Below are 18,785 nucleotides of genomic sequence, written 5' to 3' on the forward strand. Positions count from 1 at the left end.
GTTGTGGCTCTGGGCTCTCTAGTTGTGGAGCATGGACTCACTAGTTGTGGAGCATGGACTCTCTAGTTGTGGCTCTGGGCTCTCTAGTTGTGGAGCATGGACTCTCTAGTTGTGGCTCTGGGCTCTCTAGTTGTGGCTCTGGGCTCTCTAGTTGTGGAACATGGACTCACTAGTTGTGGAGCATGGACTCTCTAGTTGTGGCTGTGGGCCCTCTAGTTGTGGCTGTGGGCTCTCTAGTTGTGGCTCTGGGCTCTCTAGTTGTGGAGCATGGACTCTCTAGTTGTGGCTGTGGGCTCTCTAGTTGTGGAGCATGGACTCTCTAGTTGTGGCTCTGGGCTCTCTAGTTGTGGCTGTGGCCTCTCTAGTTGTGGCTCTGGGCTCTCTAGTTGTGGCTGTGGCCTCTCTAGTTGTGGCTCTGGGCTCTCTAGTTGTGGCTCTGGGCTCTCTAGTTGTGGCTGTGGGCCCTCTAGTTGTGGCTGTGGGCTCTCTAGTTGTGGCTCTGGGCTCTCTTGTTGTGGAGCATGGACTCTCTAGTTGTGGCTGTGGGCTCTCTAGTTGTGGAGCATGGACTCTCTAGTTGTGGCTCTGGGCTTTCTAGTTGTGGCTGTGGCCTCTCTAGTTGTGGCTCTGGGCCCTCTAGTTGTGGCTCTGGACTCTGTAGTTGTGGCTCTGGACTCTGTAGTTGTGGCTCTGGGCTCTCTAGTTGTGGCTGTGGGCTCTCTAGTTGTGGCTGTGGCCTCTCTAGTTGTGGCTCTGGGCTCTCTAGTTGTGGCTCTGGACTCTGTAGTTGTGGCTCTGGACTCTGTAGTTGTGGCTCTGGACTCTCTAGTTGTGGCTCTGGGCTCTCTAGTTGTGGCTGTGGCCTCTCTAGTTGTGGCTGTGGCCTCTCTAGTTGTGGCTCTGGACTCTCTAGTTGTGGCTCTGGGCCCTCTAGTTGTGGCTCTGGGCTCTCTAGTTGTGGCTGTGGGCTCTCTAGTTGTGGCTCTGGGCTCTCTAGCTGTGGCTGTGGGCTCTCTAGTTGTGGCTCTGGGCTCTCTAGTTGTGGCTGTGGGTTCTCTAGTGTGGAGCATGAACTCTGTAGTTGTGGCTGTGGACTCTGTAGTTGTGGCTCTGGACTCTCTAGTTGTGGCTCTGGGCTCTCTAGTTGTGGCTGTGGGCTCTCTAATTGTGGCTGTGGCCTCTCTAGTTGTGGCTCTGGGCTCTCTAGTTGTGGCTGTGGGCTCTCTAGTTGTGAAGCATGGACTCTCTAGCTGTGGCTCTGGGCTCTCTAGCTGTGGCTCTGGGCTCTCTAGCTGTGGCTGTGGGCTCTCTAGTTGTGGCTGTGGCCTCTCTAGTTGTGGCTGTGGCCTCTCTAGTTGTGGCTCTGGGCTCTCTAGTTGTGGCTGTGGGCTCTCTAGTTGTGAAGCATGGACTCTCTAGCTGTGGCTCTGGGCTCTCTAGCTGTGGCTCTGGGCTCTCTAGCTGTGGCTCTGGGCTCTCTAGTTGTGGCTGTGGGCTCTCTAATTGTGGCTGTGGCCTCTCTAGTTGTGGCTCTGGGCTCTCTAGTTGTGGCTGTGGGCTCTCTAGTTGTGAAGCATGGACTCTCTAGCTGTGGCTCTGGGCTCTCTAGCTGTGGCTCTGGGCTCTCTAGTTGTGGCTCTGGGCTCTCTAGTTGTGGCTCTGGGCTCTCTAGCTGTGGCTCTGGACTCTGTAGTTGTGGCTCTGGGCTCTCTAGCTGTGGCTCTGGGCTCTCTAGTTGTGGCTGTGGGCTCTCTAATTGTGGCTGTGGCCTCTCTAGTTGTGGCTCTGGGCTCTCTAGTTGTGGCTGTGGGCTCTCTAGTTGTGAAGCATGGACTCTCTAGCTGTGGCTCTGGGCTCTCTAGCTGTGGCTCTGGGCTCTCTAGCTGTGGCTCTGGGCTCTCTAGCTGTGGCTGTGGGCTCTCTAGTTGTGGCTCTGGGCTCTCTAGTTGTGGCTGTGGGTTCTCTAGTGTGGAGCATGAACTCTCTAGTTGTGGCTGTGGGCTCTCTAGTTGTGGAGCATGGACTCTCTAGTTGTGGAGCATGGACTCTCTAGCTGTGGCTCTGGGCTCTCTAGCTGTGGCTCTGGGCTCTCTAGCTGTGGCTCTGGGCTCTCTAGTTGTGTCTGTGGGCTCTCTAATTGTGGCTGTGGCCTCTCTAGTTGTGGCTCTGGGCTCTCTAGTTGTGGCTGTGGGCTCTCTAGTTGTGAAGCATGGACTCTCTAGCTGCGGCTCTGGGCTCTCTAGCTGTGGCTGTGGGCTCTCTAGCTGTGGCTCTGGGCTCTCTAGTTGTGGCTGTGGGCTCTCTAGCTGTGGCTCTGGGCTCTCTAGTTGTGGAGCATGGACTCTCTAGTTGTGGAGCATGGACTCTCTAGCTGTGGCTCTGGGCTCTCTAGCTGTGGCTCTGGGCTCTCTAGTTGTGGCTGTGGGCTCTCTAGTTGTGGCTCTGGGCCCTCTAGTTGTGGCTCTGGACTCTGTAGTTGTGGCTCTGGACTCTGTAGTTGTGGCTCTGGGCTCTCTAGTTGTGGCTGTGGGCTCTCTAGTTGTGGCTGTGGGCTCTCTAGTTGTGGCTGTGGCCTCTCTAGTTGTGGCTGTGGCCTCTCTAGTTGTGGCTCTGGACTCTCTAGTTGTGGCTCTGGGCCCTCTAGTTGTGGCTCTGGGCTCTCTAGTTGTGGCTGTGGGCTCTCTAGTTGTGGCTCTGGGCTCTCTAGTTGTGGCTGTGGGCTCTCTAGTTGTGGCTCTGGGCCCTCTAGTTGTGGCTCTGGGCTCTCTAGCTGTGGCTCTGGGCTCTCTAGCTGTGGCTCTGGGCTCTCTAGCTGTGGCTGTGGGCTCTCTAGTTGTGAAGCATGGACTCTCTAGCTGTGGCTCTGGGCTCTCTGGCTGTGGCTCTGGGCTCTCTAGCTGTGACTCTGGGCTCTCTAGCTGTGGCTCTGGGCTCTCTAGTTGTGACTCTGGGCTCTCTAGTTGTGGCTCTGGGCCCTCTAGCTGTGGCTCTGGGCTCTCTAGTTGTGGCTCTGGGCTCTCTAGCTGTGCTGCGCAGGCCCCAGAGCACTTGGGCTCATAGTGGTGGCCCATGGGATCTTAGTTCCCTGACCAGAGATCGAACCCGTGTCCCTCATCTTGCAGTGCGGATTCTTACTCACTGGACCACCAGGGAAGGGCCTGCCCTCAACTCTTGGCTCTCCCTTCTTGCCTGGTTCCTGGGCTGAGTTCTCCCTGCCCAAAGAAGCTATATCTGTTTGATGGACAGGAGTGCCTCTGGACAGGCACTTAATTTTTAGGGCTTGGAATTAACTTAGCGCAGAATGGGTTGGCAGCAGCTGAAGAGACATATTCCACAGCTATCAATCATATGGTTACCGGGGTTTGTTATTAGGTTCTTTTATTTCCTGGCTGATGGATTATGCTGGGGTCCATACAGAGGGAGAGATTTGGGGCTGTGCTCCACAATGGACCCAAGAAAAGCAAACTGGAGCTTGGCTGAAATTTCATTTTTCCAGAAATATATATATATATAGGAAGTAAGTGTCCAGGAAAAGGGAGGAAGGCCTCCCTTTTCTTCGAGCCTCAATTTTTCCTTCTGTAAAATGGGTCAAGGGATTTCTCCTTTACTGAACACCTCATTACCATTTATTGTGTGGTTATAATATTGGATTTTGGCCCCAGAGACCTGGGTTCAAATTCCACTTGGTTTCTTTCTAGCTGTGTGACTTTGGGCAAGTGACTTCACCTCTCTGAGCCTCTTGAGTTTTCCCATCTGTAAAATGGGGGCAATCATAATGTGATCACACAGGTTTCTCAAGTGAGAGTTAAATGACTTGACACGGAAAAAGCACTTAGTGACTGGCAAACAGGAAGCATTCAATAAATTCAGATATTTATTGTGATGCCAATGATAACCGCCATCATCATCCATGAAATAATTCCTGCCATGTGTTTACCCTAAAGTCTGGCATATACTAGGGATGATTATTTGCCAATTTGGTGCCAGAATCCTTACTGAGAACTTTACATATTTTTAAATAAACATACACACTCAAGATCTCTCTCTCTTTTATTCAACAGATATTTATTGAGCACTTACTGTGTGCCAGGCCCTGGGGATATAAACAAAATATCCCATTGCAAGGCAGTCACCTTCTGTCACCTGAAATGCAGAGCCTGTAAGCAGCAGAGTCAGGCTTCAAAGGAACTCTCTCTGACCCTAAAAGAGGTGATACCCACTTTAAAGGTAGAAAGTGAAGAGGAACTAAGAACTAAGAACCTCTTGATGAGAGTGAAAAAGCTGGCTTCAAACTCAAGCGTCAAAATATGAAGATCATGGTATCCAGTCCCATCACTTCATGGCAAACAGATGGGGAAAAGTAGGAGCAGTGACAGATTTTATTTTCTTGGGCTCCAAAATCACTTCAGACGCTGCCTGCAGCCACAAAATTAAAAGATGTTTGCTCTTTGGAAGAAAAGCTGTGACAAACCTAGACAGAGTATTAAAAAGCAGAGACATCACTTTGCCGACAAAGATCCATATAGTATAAGCTATGGTTTTTCCAATAGTCATATATGGATGTGAGAGTTGGACCATAAAGAAGGCTGAGCACCGAAGAATTGATGCTTTCAAATTCTGGTGCTAGAGAAGACTCAAGAGTCTTTTGGACAGCAAGGCGATCAAACCAGTCAATCCTAAAGGAAATCAACCCTCAATATTCACTGGAAGGACTGATGCTGAAGCTCTAATACTTTGGCCACCCGACGCAAAGAGCCAACTAATTGGGAAAGACTCTGATGCTGGGAAAGACTGAAGGCAGGAGGAGAAGGGAAAGACAGAGGATGAAATGGTTGGATGGCATCACCAACTCAATGGACATGAGTTTGAGCAAACTCCAGGAGATAGGGAAGGACAGGGAAGCCTGGTGTGCTGCAGACCATGGGGTCATGAAGAGTCAGACATGACTTAGCAACTGAACAACCCTTTGACCCTAGAAACTTCATGTCTGGCACGCAGCATCTCCGAGGTTGTGGCCCTGGGGCTCAGCTGTTGCAGCCACACCCAGGCTGTCTTTCAGGCCCTAACTCTGACCTGCTGTGTGATGCTGGGCAAGTCGCCTCCCCTCTCTGGGCCTCCGGCCAGGTACTCTGTTCTTGAGCCTCTTCTCCAACCATTCCTTAAGTTTTTTTTAATTTTCCTGTCTATGCTTTACATTTTGAGAGAGCAAGAGTGGGAAAGAAGAGAGATTTAAGAAATTCAGAAGGATTCAGGGACTTCCATGGTGGTCCAGTCACTGAGACTGTCTGCTCCCAATGCAGGGGGCCCAGGTCCAATCCCTGATCAGGAAACTAGATCTTTTCGCTGTGGTAAGACCCTGTGTGTTGCAAAGATGATCAAAGATCCCGTGTACTGCAACTAAGACCCTGGCACAGCCAAATAAATAAATTAATTAATTTAAAAAATAAATTCTGAAGGACTTGAAAGATTCACATCCAGATGCACTTTAGGGTAAGCAGCGGACTCTTGATGGAACTGGGAAGTACAAGGTGGGTCAGGGACTAGGCATTTTGGGTGTGAAGGAGGTAAAGTCTGGGGGCTCCTGACTCATCCCACTCACCTTCTTACCTATGATACTGACAATGCAGTTTGATGGTTCTAATTACTGCTTCTCCTTGGAAGAAAAACTATGACCAACCTACATAGCATATTAAAAAGCAGAGGCATTACTCTACTGACAAAGGTCCAAATAGTCAAAGCTATGGTTTTTCCAGTAGTCATGTGTGGATGTGAGAGTTGGACGTAAAAGAGGCTGAGCACTGAAGAATTGATGCTTTTGAACTGTGGTGTTAGAGAAGACTCTTGAGAGTCCCTTGGACTGCGAGGAGATCCAACCAGTCCATCCTAAAGTAAATCAGTCCTGAATGTGCACTGGAAGGACTGATACTGAAGCCGAAGCTCCAATACTTTGGCCACCTGATGCGAAGAGCCGACTCATTGGAAAGGACCCTGATGCTGGGGAAGATTGAAGGTAAGAGGAGAAGCAGACGACAGAAGATGAGAAGCTTGGATGGCATCACTGACTCAATGGACATGAGTTTGAGCAAGCTCTGGGAGTTGGTGATGGATGGGAAGCCTGGTGTGCTGCAGCCCATGGGGTCACAGAGTCGGACAGGGCTGAGCCTCTGAACTGAACTGAAGAGGATGGCTGCTGCATTCAGGGCACCCTCCTGGATGCCTGCAACACTGCCAGAGTCCTGTGTTCACAGGGGCTCCTCGGGCAGTGCCCTGCTCCCATTACAGTTCGACCAAAGGACACCCCTCAGAATCCTGGAGGCCCCCCTCTCTGTGGCATTTCCGTAACCCCAGCACCCCAACCCCACCCCTCCAGCCACAGCACTGTGCCTGCACCCCGCGGGGTTGCCTGTTTATGGTCCTACTTCCCTTCCTGCCTGCCCTGTGAGCTGCTGGAGGCCTGGGAGCCTTCCTGCTTCATCACTGAGACATACAGCTAATGCCCCCAAAGGCTGTTCAAGTCAGTGCCAGTGGAGGCTATGGCGTGCACACAAACCCGGGCCCCGTCCTTCCCTGGCTGTGTGACCTGAGGCAGCCGCTTCACCTCTCTGCGCTGTCATTTCCAAATCCACAAAAGCGGTGGGGATCAAGACGGACTCACGAGGATTCCTGGCACCTGTAGCCCTCATTTACGAAGCGCCAACTACATGTCGGGCCCCACGTGATGGGCTCTGCGTACGTTATCTCTAAATTTGGGTAATTACCCCTCTGCAATTATCTCTGCTCACATTAGTGCTAATTTATGTAATTATTATCTCCATGTAATAATGTTCACATTCATTATTGCTCTCGGGGATGAATGATGCAGCTCAGGGCCCGGCACGCAGTAGGTCTTTCATAAATGATGACTAATTAGAGCCGTTATCCTAATGCCCACAGCATCAAGAGATGGGCCCAGAAGACAAGGGGGAGAAGAGTCCCCTCTTGCGGGCCACAGGTGGCTGAGGTCCTCATGACTCAGCAAAGATTCCAGCACCTACTACAGGCCACCTACCCAGCTGGTCCAGCAGCGCAAACTCTTTCCCCTTCCCCGATGTGATAAATAACAATTGCAAACACTTAGGCCACGTGAGGGGCCCCGAGGACGGAATTATTTTCACTATCAAAGCCAAATTGGTTTACTAAAACTGTCAGCGGAAACCAAGCAAGATAAATTAAAGCCAGCAGCTCCTGGGCTGCGTGGCTTCCTCGCTAGTGAGATGCTATTTTCTCTCCCTCTGTGGGAGGAAGCGGGCGTCAGGCCCAGATCCTGCTCTGCCAAGTGTGTGCTGGGGTTTGCCGTAGAGAGACCCAGGCTGGTGACCCCGAGGGCTCAGCTCCCTCCTGCAACGCTTTAATCCTGTTAGCTGCCTGAACCCCTTCCCCTGCTGCCCGGTTTGGGCACGTCCAGACTCCCTAATGTGGCCTTCAAGGCCCTGCCTGATCCCACAGCTTCCTCATTGGCACCGCGCCTCCTGTATCTCTGAGCTCCAGACACACAGGGGTTCCTCCAGCTCCTCTCACAGGCTGGCGACGACCCCAGACCCTGGAGACATGGCAAGCAGAGTTTGAATCCCAGCCACGTGATCACAGTCACTGCTCTACTTCTAAGCACGTGTGTGGGCTCAGTTGCTCAGTTGTGTCTGACTCTTTGTGACCCCTCTGGACTGTAGTCTGCCAGGCTCCTCTGTCCATGGGATTTGCCAGGCAAGAGTACTGGAGTGGGTTGCCACTGCCTTCTCTAGGAGATCTTCCCGATCCAGGGATTGAACCCATGTCTCCTGCATCAGCAGGAGGATTCTTTACCACTGAGCCACCTGGGAAGCCCTCTACTTCTATGAGTTTATTCATCTGTAAAGTGGAGATAACAACCAGACTCACTGCCCGTGTTTGTTCACAAGGGGTGTGAATGCCTGGCATGCAGTAAATGCTCAGCATATATTCCATGTTATGGACGAATAATAAGAGAGTCATGCTTCCTGCTTCTGGACCTTAGCACATGCTGTTCCTTCTGGCTGGAACACTGTTCCCTCCATCTTTGCCCATCTTCTGTCTGTTCCAGTTCATAGGCAGTGTGCTGGAACCAGTGGCTCCTTCTGGGTCATATGAGCTGATTGTTAAGGGTCCAGGCATTTGGTGAGCCTGCTGATGTTGTATTGATTGCTTGAGATTGGTTTCAGAGTGTAAGTATTTATACCGAGGAAACTGGCAAATGCTGCAAATCAGGGAGTTGCTCCCCAGCCCACCAGCCAAGAAAAGCCATTGTGGAACCTTGACCAGCATTCTCCTGCTCTGGAATAACCCCATGTCTTTCGGGTCTGAGCAGCTGGCAGGATGGACGACTCCTTTCTGAGATGGGAAGATGAGTCGAAACAGGTTTGAAAAAAGAGAATCAAGGGGTTTAAGTCCAGGGACTTCATTGGAGATGCCTCTTAGACATCAAAGTGAAGAGGTGAGAAAGCAGATGGAAATAAGGTGGGCATAATAGCTGTATATTCCTCCTAGGATTATTTGGAGGAGCAAATCAATTAACACTTGGGAAGAACCTTGCAGACAGTCAGTACTCAATGATGAAAATGGCTTTCCTCACCACTTCCATGAGAAACGACCTTAACCACTGCCTAGACTTGTGGTTCCTCCAGTCCAAATCTGGTTGGGAGATACTTCTTGTAAAGAGGGGGCATTATTTCTAAAAACTGAATTTATATTAGAGAAATGCAAATCAAAACTACCATGAGGTATTACCTCACACTGGTCAGAATGGCTTCATTAAAATGTCTACAAATAACAAATGCTGGAGAGGGTGTGGAGAAAAGGGAATGCTCCTACACTGTTGGTGGCAATGTAAATTGGTATAGCCCCTATGGAGAACAGTATGGAGGTTTCTCATAGAACTAAAACCAGAGGTGCCATATGATCCAGCAATCTTACTTCTGGGCATGTATCTTAACAAAACCATCAATATAATTTGAAAAGATAAATGCACCCCAATGTTCACTGTGGCCCATTCACAATAGCCAAGACGTGGAAGCAACCTAAATGTCTATCAACAGATGAATGGATAAAGAAGATGTACATATACACACTGGAATACTACTCAGCCATAAAAAAGAATGACATAATGCCACTTGCAGTGGCACAAATAGACCTAGAGATGATCATATTAAGTGAAGTAAGTCAAAGACAAATATCATACGCTATCACTTATATGTGGGATCTAAAATATGACACAAATGAACTTATCAATGATACAAAAACAGGCACAGAGAACAGACTCCTGGTTCCTGAGAGGGAGTGGGGATGGCGGGGGGAAGGATTGGGAGTTTGGGATTATCAGATGCAAACTGTTATATATAGGATGGATAAACAAGGTCTCATTGCAGAGCACAGGGAACTATATTCAATACCCTGTAATAAACCACAATGGAAAAGCATATGAAAAATATGTGTAACCCCTACCCAACCTCCACACTCCAGCCACATCAAACTCCCGTTAAGCCACTAAGTGGGCCACTTTCTCTCTCATTTCCAGACTTTGCACATGCTGTACTCACTGTCTGGACCCTCTTCATTCCTCTTCATCACTTGTGTACCCTCCTTCATCCCATCCCAGAAGTCACTACCTCCTGGAAGCCCTCCATGACTTCACACAGACTCCCTCAGCGGCCTGCTCTCCCCATCACTGCTCTTATCAAACTGCACATGGTTTCGTGTCCTCACTCACTAGACAGTGAGGGCGGAGATTGTCCCACCTTTCTCACAACTGTCTCCAGCGCCTAGCCGAGTGCTCCCACACAGGGGTGCACAGCATATTTTTCAGAGTTTATAGAGACCAGTCAACACGCTCTTTTCCAATATAAGCTTTACTGCCGAGTTGGCAACTATCAGAGCCTTTTCAGTGCTTGGCTCATAGCAGATACTCAGAAAACATGTCTTGAATGAATGAGCACTTTATTCCAGGCTCTAGAAGTCAGAGAGCCAACAATGGGAGAAAGGGAGGGAGGCAGTGGGCAAGGGAGGCTTAACACTTGCCTCCAGTAGCCACAAAACACCCATGTTCCAGGAGTCTCATTATAGATGAGAAAAGCCAAAGCCCAGGGAGAAGTCCAAAGTCACTCAGCTGTAGGTGGAGGAGACGAGAAATTCTGACTCAGGTTGGCCCGACCCCAAGGCCACAAGAGGTAGCTGTGTACTGACGGTAACTCTATGACTCAGGGCAGCCTCTGAGGACTCTCAGAGCCTCTGCCTCTCAGGAGCCTCTGCCTCCAAGGGACTGCTCCAAAGACCGTCACTCATAGTCTTGCAAATCATCTTCCTCTTGCCAGGCTCCTCTGCAAAGCCAGGCAGCCCCAGAGTCCTGCTTCCCAGTCAAGCGAGTTCTACTTCAGGCTTGTGGGGAGAGCTGACCCCCAGAGGTCCTGTCTGCATCCAGAAAGGTCCTTCCGAACTTGGCACCCAGCCACGTGTCTGAGTCTGCTGGCAAGCCCTTTCTTCTGCGTTTCTAGACACACTGTCTGTCTCTGTACCCTTCTCCCGACCCCTGCGCACTTAGAGAGGGAAAGTTCTGATGGAGCATCTAATAGGTACCCTCACTGAGTATTGGGAAACAGACACACAGCCAGGGAAAGGCCATGCATTATAACACGTCTCTTTCATTTGGCAGTCACTGTCTGAGCGTCAGCTGTGTGTCAGACTCTGTGTAAGATGCTGGAAGAGAGAGAAATCAGATCAGGTCCTGACTGCAAGGACCTCCTGGTCTAGTTGAGTGAGACATGGGAAAACAAACTACTGTGTGTGTTAGACTTTCTTCCTCCTTCCGACCGTACTGGCCATTTGGTCCTCTGAAAATGCTGTCCTTGCTCTTGGCACAGGACCTTAAGGGGATTCTGTTCCTTTTGAATATGTTCACTCCAATTCACATATTTACGTGCTGAGCCTTCTCAGATCCTCCAGGAAAGGCTTCTCTGACCTTCCTCTTGACATCAGATCCCCATTATAGAATCGCATGGCATCAGGCACCTTTCCTTACATGGCTTAACAAAGTTAAATTGATGCATCTCCTCATTTAGTGCACACTTCCTGAGCAGACTGAGTTTCTTGAGGACAGGGGCTCTTTCTGGGTGTGTACAATGTTGCTTCCCCACCATCGGGACCCCGGTTCTTTGCATAGCCCCTGATAGACAGGAGGTGCTTAATTAATAGTGGTTGAAACCATCAAGCAAGAGCAATTTCTTCCCCAACTGGCTAGACCTAGGGGTCCACCCATCAGAAACACTCACAACTGGATGTCTAAGAAGATCCGCTTCTCCTCGCCTACATGGATCTTCCAGACACAGTCTTCACCTTCCACGTAGGGCTCTGGCCAGTTTGGCGACAGCACCACCCCGGCCACGGCAGAGAGCTCCCCACCGCACATGGCTGTAAAAGACACAGACAGACAGACATGATGCATAAGGAAACAGATCCGGCAGGACAGTTAGGAGTGTGGGCTATGAAACCAGACAGTCCATACGTGTGTGGAAGGATTAAATTCAGACCGGCCACCTGTCTCCTCCAGCTGAAGGCTGGCGAAGGCGGGATAAGGACATTGTACTGGGGGTTCTGCAACCCTGGGATTCAACCGGCTGAGAAGCAAGTCTTTGAAAAAATTCCAGAAAGTTTCAGAAACCAAACCTTGAATTTGCCACTCACCAACAACTGTTCACATAGCATTTACATTGCATTTAGGACATTCCTATATCATTTACATTGTGTTTGCAATTGTTTATGTAGTATTTACTTTGTATTATAAGTAATCTAGAAGTGATTTAAAGTATATGAGAGGATGTGCCCTTTTATATAAGGGACTTGAGTATCCATAAATTTTTGTATGGAGGGGGTGTGTAGTGACGGTTCTGGAACCACTCCCTTGAGGATACCAAGGGATGGCTGTTGCTCTTTTTCAGTACCAAGGACAAAGCCCAAGGTTTCAAGGACCTCTTCCACAGGCTTCCCCTTGAGCAGGGGGCGTAGTGACCGAGAGATGGTGCATTTGACTCAGGTGGACCTGAGTTCGAGTCTTGTCTCGGCCACCAAAGGCTCTGTTGACAAGGCATGTAAGTTCTTGGAGCCTCAGCTGTTTCCCTCTGTACAGCAGGGGGAAACATCAGTGTGGACCTCACTGGGTAATTCTGAGGCTTAACTGAGCTCATGGATGTCAGACATGGCACAGTGCCAGGCACACGGTAAGTATTCAGTAATTCTTAGTTAATGTTACTGTGGAGGGCCCTGGCTCTGAACTGGAAGTGAAGATGTGTGGCTGCACCTGGCCCTTTATTTTTATTTTTATTTTTTTTATTTTTTATTTTTTATTTTTTTTTATTTTCTTTTATTATTATTATTTTTTTTTTCCAGTGGGTTTTGTCATACATTGATAAATTTCAGTCTGTGTTTGGCACTTTGGAAAGTTCTCAATGTGGCAGAGGCCAAAGCACCAATAAATTCCGCTCTGTTAAACCAGCACATTTAATACAGGGATCAATCCTTCACCACGGCAAGGCTATGACTTCATGCCAACTGCCATCTGGGCGGCGGGTGCCAGAAGCCAGGACTCTGTTCATTACTCTGCATTCCCCATGTGAGTCCAGGCTCGGAGCGGCTCAGTGGTCTTAAACATGGAGAAGCGGGGAGGGCAGGGCGCTGGGCATCCACGTAGATGAGGGTTCCACAGAGCTGACGCTGTCCAAAGGGGCAAAGAGCACAGGTCTCGGAGAACAGAGAGACCAGAGTTCCATACCCACTTCTGCCAATTACCCTCAGTGTGCTATGTGGCATGTCATACCCCAGCTGCTATTTCTCTGTCTCTACATGGGATCAATAACAAGATGCACCTCAGGTGGTGGACTTCTTTGGTGGCTCAGCAGTAAAGGATCCTCCTGCCAATGCAGGAGATTTGAGTTCAATCCTTGGGTAGGGAAGATCCTCTGGAAGAGGAAAGGGCAACCCGCTCCAGTATTCTTGCCTGGGAAATCCCATGAATGGAGGAGTCTGGTGGGTAACAAACAGTCCATGGGGTAGCAAAGAATCAGACACAACTTAGCAACTGAACAAGACAGGCTTGTGGTGAGGATTAAATCGTATAATGCACAGAGCGCCTGCAACACAGTTTCTCTGCACTCCTATTAACAACTTATTATCATCATTATCATTAATTAGACTCAGGGTTGCCATGTGCTGTTGGGTGGGTTGTGCACTGCACAAGTCTGCATAGCATATATAGGAGCTGAAGTCCATGCAGAGATCTTCTCACCAAGCTCCACACGATGGGGCCTTGTATCTGGAGGAAGGGGCCCCTTTTCAATTTTATCCATTTTGTAGTTTTCTCAAGGATCAGCAGCAAACCTGACCCAAAGGAAGGTGAGCCCTGGAAAGGGTTCTAATCCTAAAATCAGTACATAAGCTGGATCTCTTCATCTGAAGGAGTGGAGGGCCCTGGGACATCCTGGAGGGAGGGCTGTGACCCACTCACCTCTGCACAGGGGCTCTGTGTCATTCCAGTATGGGTCTCGCACGTTGATGCACTCAATGATGGCCGGGCCCTGCTCCAGAGAGTGGCCGGGGTCGCAGGTGAACTCCACTACGGTCCCGATGTTATAGGTTGGGTCGGACGTGGTGAAGTTCCCGTTCTGAATGTAGGGCTCGTAGCAGTGGCCTTTCTCAAAGGCTGGGGCCAGAATACAAAAGAGGGCAGCCGCTCACGTGAGTCAGGGGAGGCTCACAGGGCTGTGTCACACAAGCAGGCTCCCCACTTGCTGCTCAGGGAAGCCCCATGGAAAACGGGCACCAGACCCCCCCACTCCAGTTCCTGCTGACCTGCTGAGGGCCCTTGGCCACTCACCTGGCCTCTCTACCTCTTTATTTTCATATCTGAAATGGGAACAAGGACCGTTGCCTCCCCAACCTCAAAGAGGCAGCCTTTGGAAGTCCAAGGGTCAGTCTAGCCATGACCTCTTCTCCAGCCTTAGCAGGTCACATTTCTGCCTCCCAAGACCCAGCCCTGCCACGCTTCCCTCCATCTCACAGTGACAACCCAGCAGAGGGGGCGGCCCCCTGGGACCCTCACCCTCGAACCGGATGTTGAAGGCTGAGGCCACCGGCGGCTGGTTGGACGTGAATTCGATGCGGATGGTATGGCCATCGCTCAGCAGGCCCTCAAAGGGGACATTCTCAGTTTGGAAGGAGTCGTAGAGAAGAGTGGACTTGTTGGTCAGCCCGCTGTAGACCATCATCCTAGCAGTGCAGAAGGAGATGGGGGTCAATGAGAGGTCTTCAGGGGCCACTGACATGCTGCAGTGGGAGGCATGTGCCATGAGCACCCCCTCTGGGACCTCATTCTCAGACTCACACCCCGACTTCACCCCATAGTCACCAGGATGCTCTGCGTCATCTCACCAAATTTGTCTCCCTTTCTGTACAATGCTTATCCTAGACTCATGGATGGATTCTGAGCTTGTAAGGAAAGTGCTGTGTATATGTAATGACCAACTGAATTAATTGATACCAATTATTTATTACTAATATGGGCTTCCCTGGTGGCTTAGCAGTAAAGGATCTACCCGCAATACAGGAGTTGAGGGAGATGTGGGTTCAATCCCTGGGTCGGGAAGACCCTCTGGAGGAGGACGTGGCAACCTACCCCACTATTCTTGCTTGGAGAATACCATGGACAGAGAAGCCTGGCGGGCTATAGTCCATGGGGGTCACAAAGAGTTGGACATGACTCAAGTGACTTAGCAGCTGCAGTATTTATTACTAATTAAGAAGTTGGGATGATGAGGTTAATAACATTCTTGAAACACTGTACACACACACACACACACACACACACACACACGTGTAAGAGTCCCGACTTCAAATTCTGAGCTGTGGGACTTTGGACAAAAACATTTTACCCCACTGAGCCTCAGGTTCTTCATCTGTAAAATGGGTACAAGAGTGTGGGGATCAGAGGCCGAGGGTATAGTGTGCAGGACGGAGCAGGTATGCAGGTCAGAGGACCAATCATTGGACCACCACCAGGCTCTGTCACTGACTCTTGCCTCCCAAGAACACTGCGTGGAGTTGGAGGAGTCCCAATTTCCAGTCCCCAGTTCCCCATTCACTGAAGTTACACAAGTCTCAACACATCTCGGGCCTCACTTTCCGCAATCCTGCAAGGAGGGATCACAAAGTCTTTCTGACCTGTCTTAGAGGGGGCTTTGAAAAGATGAAGCACCGTGAAAACTGAAAGGTGTCAGACAAAATGTTGGTATTCAATCTTAGTGTTATTAAAACCCTTGGGTGCTTGACTCTTTGCTGGCCTTGGCAGTTTTAAAAAAGTTATGCAAAAATGTGGAAGGAACCAGTATACAAATTGGATCACTTACTTTTATGGATGGGATCATCAATAGGCATTTTTAATTTTTCAAGTTTTTTTTTTTTTTTTTTTTTACCATGACCCATAAAAAGGGTTTATCATATAGATTTCTAATGTCATCAAACTGTAGAAATGTTGGAGTCTCAGTCTGTTTATTCTGCCTTGTGTCCACTGTGATTGGGATAAGGAGGGGGCTGGGGTAGAGGCCAAGGGCCATGCTGAGAGTGCAGGGCCTTTTCACAATCTTCAAATCCCTGCTGAATTTGTTGTCTCTTTGGGGCCATGCCCAGGACTCTTCTTTCACAGAATTGCAGCCTTTGGCAACAAGGGGTGCTCTAGGGCACACCCTCAGGATCTCAAAATCTCTACCGTCAATGACTCTCCCCAAAATAGCAGTTTTCTAGCTATGTTCTCTAGAATGTCTGAAATAGTAAAGCGTTTTATCTCAAATCTATGTATAGTCTATGGTCAAATGGGCTTGGAAAATTTAAATGAAAATTAAACATTTTTTTCCCTTGCAGGACTTGTCAGTGCCTTTGCCAGTGAATATGCCTTGATGCCAAGATAGAGACTGGGTATAGTGTCTCCCAAACATATTTGACCAGAGAACCCACTTTCTATGCTGCATATTATGGGACTGCAGTTTAGAAAGACGTCATTTTGTTGTTGGGGGGGGGGTGGAAATCATCTTTAAAATTTCATTTCACTCCTCTACTCAAAATCCTTCCATGGCTCTCTACAGCTTATAGAAGCATCTGGCAGCCAAAGCCCTTCAGAAGGTGGCCCACATTTACCTCCTCATCTTTGTTCATCTCCACTCCTGTTCTCCCTGCTTGGGCTAGCTACTCCATACACTCACCGTATTTTGGGTTCCCTGACTGAATCTCTAAGGTTTAGATCCAGGTCCCACATCTTACATGGAGCCTCCTCTAGCTCTAACCTCTTGCAACTGTGGTATTTAAGCTGTTTTTCCTCAATAAAGTCCATGGACAAATAAAGCTCCCCTTTCTTCTTAGCACAGCAAGTATCTTCACTGTGTGTGTGTGTGTGTGTGTGTGCGCACACACACACACACACACACACACACGTGCACCCTGACCTTTGATCTTGATGAACAACTCCAAACTTCTTTCCCTACAGATACTTGAGCTCTGGTTTTCCCTGGTGGTTGTAAACACATCCCTTTCATAAACCTTTGCAGGGCTCCACAGAAACCCCTAGTGAAACTACAGTGTCCACGTGTCTGTCGGCTCATTTATCAGGATTTCATAAACTTCCAGAAAATACTCACTTTGGTTAATTTTTCTTTCTCTCTGCTTCTCACTGTCTGGTCTAAATGTACACTTGGTTTATTCCCAGCACTGTTCAGAAGAGGCAAACCAGAGGTCTGAACATTAAAAAGCATTCATCACTGAGGGCTCCCAGGTCCTGCTTCTCCAGGGGGAAGAGACTGGGCATCTGTTTTTCTGAAAGGTTCCTGAGGTCATTCTGATGCTACAGAGAATCCAGGCTCTGAAGCCCCTATTCGACACCTTGTACTTTAAGGCAGTGATTTATTGATACAAAGTTGTTCAGGATAAGGCTGGATGGTTTGGAGGGAAGTGGACTCCAGAGTTGGGTAAATTATTCAGTTGTCTTGTATTTTCTCAGCATCCTTTCCCAGAGGTTAATGGTTTAGGTCTGAAGCTTCAAAGAAGCCAGGACGGTATAATTCTAAGTTGAAAGTTGGACGGAATCCAGGACCCCAAGGTGCTGGTGTTCTGTCGGTGCCCTACCCGCACCCCTCCGCACTCACCGCTCACCCAGTTTGGGCTGGTTTCCGGAGGCTCTGAGAATCAGCCAGTGCAGCCAGCTCAAGGGGTGAGAGCAATGCTGAGGAGTCAGTGAGTGTCCTCCAGCAGGGGGTGAGTGGGCAGATAAATACCCTAGCTCCCTTGCCCTCTGACAGGAACTCTCTGAGCCGTGCTAAATACAGCTTCCTGGGGGACCCCTGTAGATAAGAGACCTGACTATTAACACACACTGTATCTACTCCCTTTCCTTCTCTGCTCATTTTCTTGGTGCTTTCTAGGATCAGCTTCTAAATAAACCACTTTCTTTCATACCATTGTCATCCCGTCTGTTTCCAAGGGAACCCACTCTAACACAGCAATTCTAAGCAGCCAAGATCCTAATTTTCTAGAATATTCCAGAATATTCTGGAATAAGGTCTCAGCTTATCAAAGTTTTCAGATTCTGGCTTCTGTGCCTATTACTTAGCATCGACAGATGTGCTCTTGGCCAAATGCTGTCTTGTTATCGAAAGTTCCCTCGTGTGCATACATCTGGTTTTTGAATCTCAATTTCCTGTCACACCAGGAATGAATGTTCTTCTCTCCCATTCTCCATCGAGGCTAATACCTGATGTGGGCAGAGAGCAGGTGCTCAGTGAATTCTCTCTCCTTGCTCCACTGCAAAAAGGGATGTGCAGGAGAAGGGATGAGGCCGTGCAAGGCAGGGGGGACTCCCTTCCTGCCTCTCCCCCTACCCTGCTGCGTGACTGGGGCAAGTCTCTTCCCCGCTGTATGCCCTGGTTCCCTTATGTGTAAAAGGAGGAGATCAAAACTGATGGTTTCTAATATCCTTGCCTCCCTCCCAATTCTTCCTTTCTTGACCTCCATGAGCCAACAACAGTTTAGCCATTCAAGACTTCAAATCCCAAGCCACACCCCAACACTCTGGGAAGGTGTGAGGCTGGCTGGGGACCCTCAGGGGTTTACCTGTCCTTCTCATGCAGTGCCAGCCGCTCAAAGTGCAGGTGCAGTTTCTGGCCCTCTGGAGCTTCGATCGTCCACACGCAGAACTGGCTCCCATTGGCGTTTGCAGAGTGACTTGGGGACAGGACGCGGCCGATGGTGGCGTTGCGCACAGCCCCTCCACAAGGGGCTGGAGCCAGACGGTAGAGGTGCGTGGGCAACGAGAGGATTGCAGAGAGAGAGCGGTCGGGGGCGGGGAGGGGGGGGAAGATAAGTGAGTGTTTTATCCTTTTCCAACCCCAGCCCCTTAGTGAGAGGAAATATGCTGGGAAGAGGAACACCGTGGGAAAGTTCCTTCCTCCTGAGACGGGTCCATCCTGTGTGACAGGAGATCTAGTCCCACTGGATCTGGAACTGCCGTGTGCGCGCCACGGTAGGGAAGGGATGACTGATTTAACGCACTGGCTGTGCCCTGTTCTCGGTTACAAAATGGTAATCAAGAAGGACATAAATAGGCAGTTCTCCACAGAAGAAGTCTACTTCCAGTACTTAGTTAAGCACTCCAAAAAAAAAAAAAAATTCAGCCTCACTAACAGTAAAAGAAATGCAAATCTAAACTATAT

The 18,785-nt window shown here is 49.4% G+C and overlaps 1 protein-coding gene across 3 annotated transcripts in view; it reads right to left on the reverse strand.

Moving 5' to 3' along the window:
* The window catches only part of SEZ6L (seizure related 6 homolog like), a 187,569-nt gene that overhangs the window by 43,206 nt on the left and 125,578 nt on the right, over positions 1 to 18,785 (reverse strand). For all 3 annotated transcript variants that reach the window (XM_043901500.1, XM_043901499.1, XM_043901498.1), the window contains exons 6-9: positions 18,187 to 18,352; positions 14,135 to 14,301; positions 13,541 to 13,735; positions 11,313 to 11,451 (exon numbers count right to left, since the gene is read on the reverse strand). In XM_043901500.1, the coding sequence (XP_043757435.1) occupies positions 11,313 to 11,451; positions 13,541 to 13,735; positions 14,135 to 14,301; positions 18,187 to 18,352 (667 nt within the window). The remainder of the gene's footprint in view (positions 1 to 11,312; positions 11,452 to 13,540; positions 13,736 to 14,134; positions 14,302 to 18,186; positions 18,353 to 18,785) is intronic.

Source organism: Cervus elaphus, chromosome 5 (genome assembly GCF_910594005.1).
Source record: "Cervus elaphus chromosome 5, mCerEla1.1, whole genome shotgun sequence".
NCBI lineage: Eukaryota > Metazoa > Chordata > Mammalia > Artiodactyla > Cervidae > Cervus > Cervus elaphus.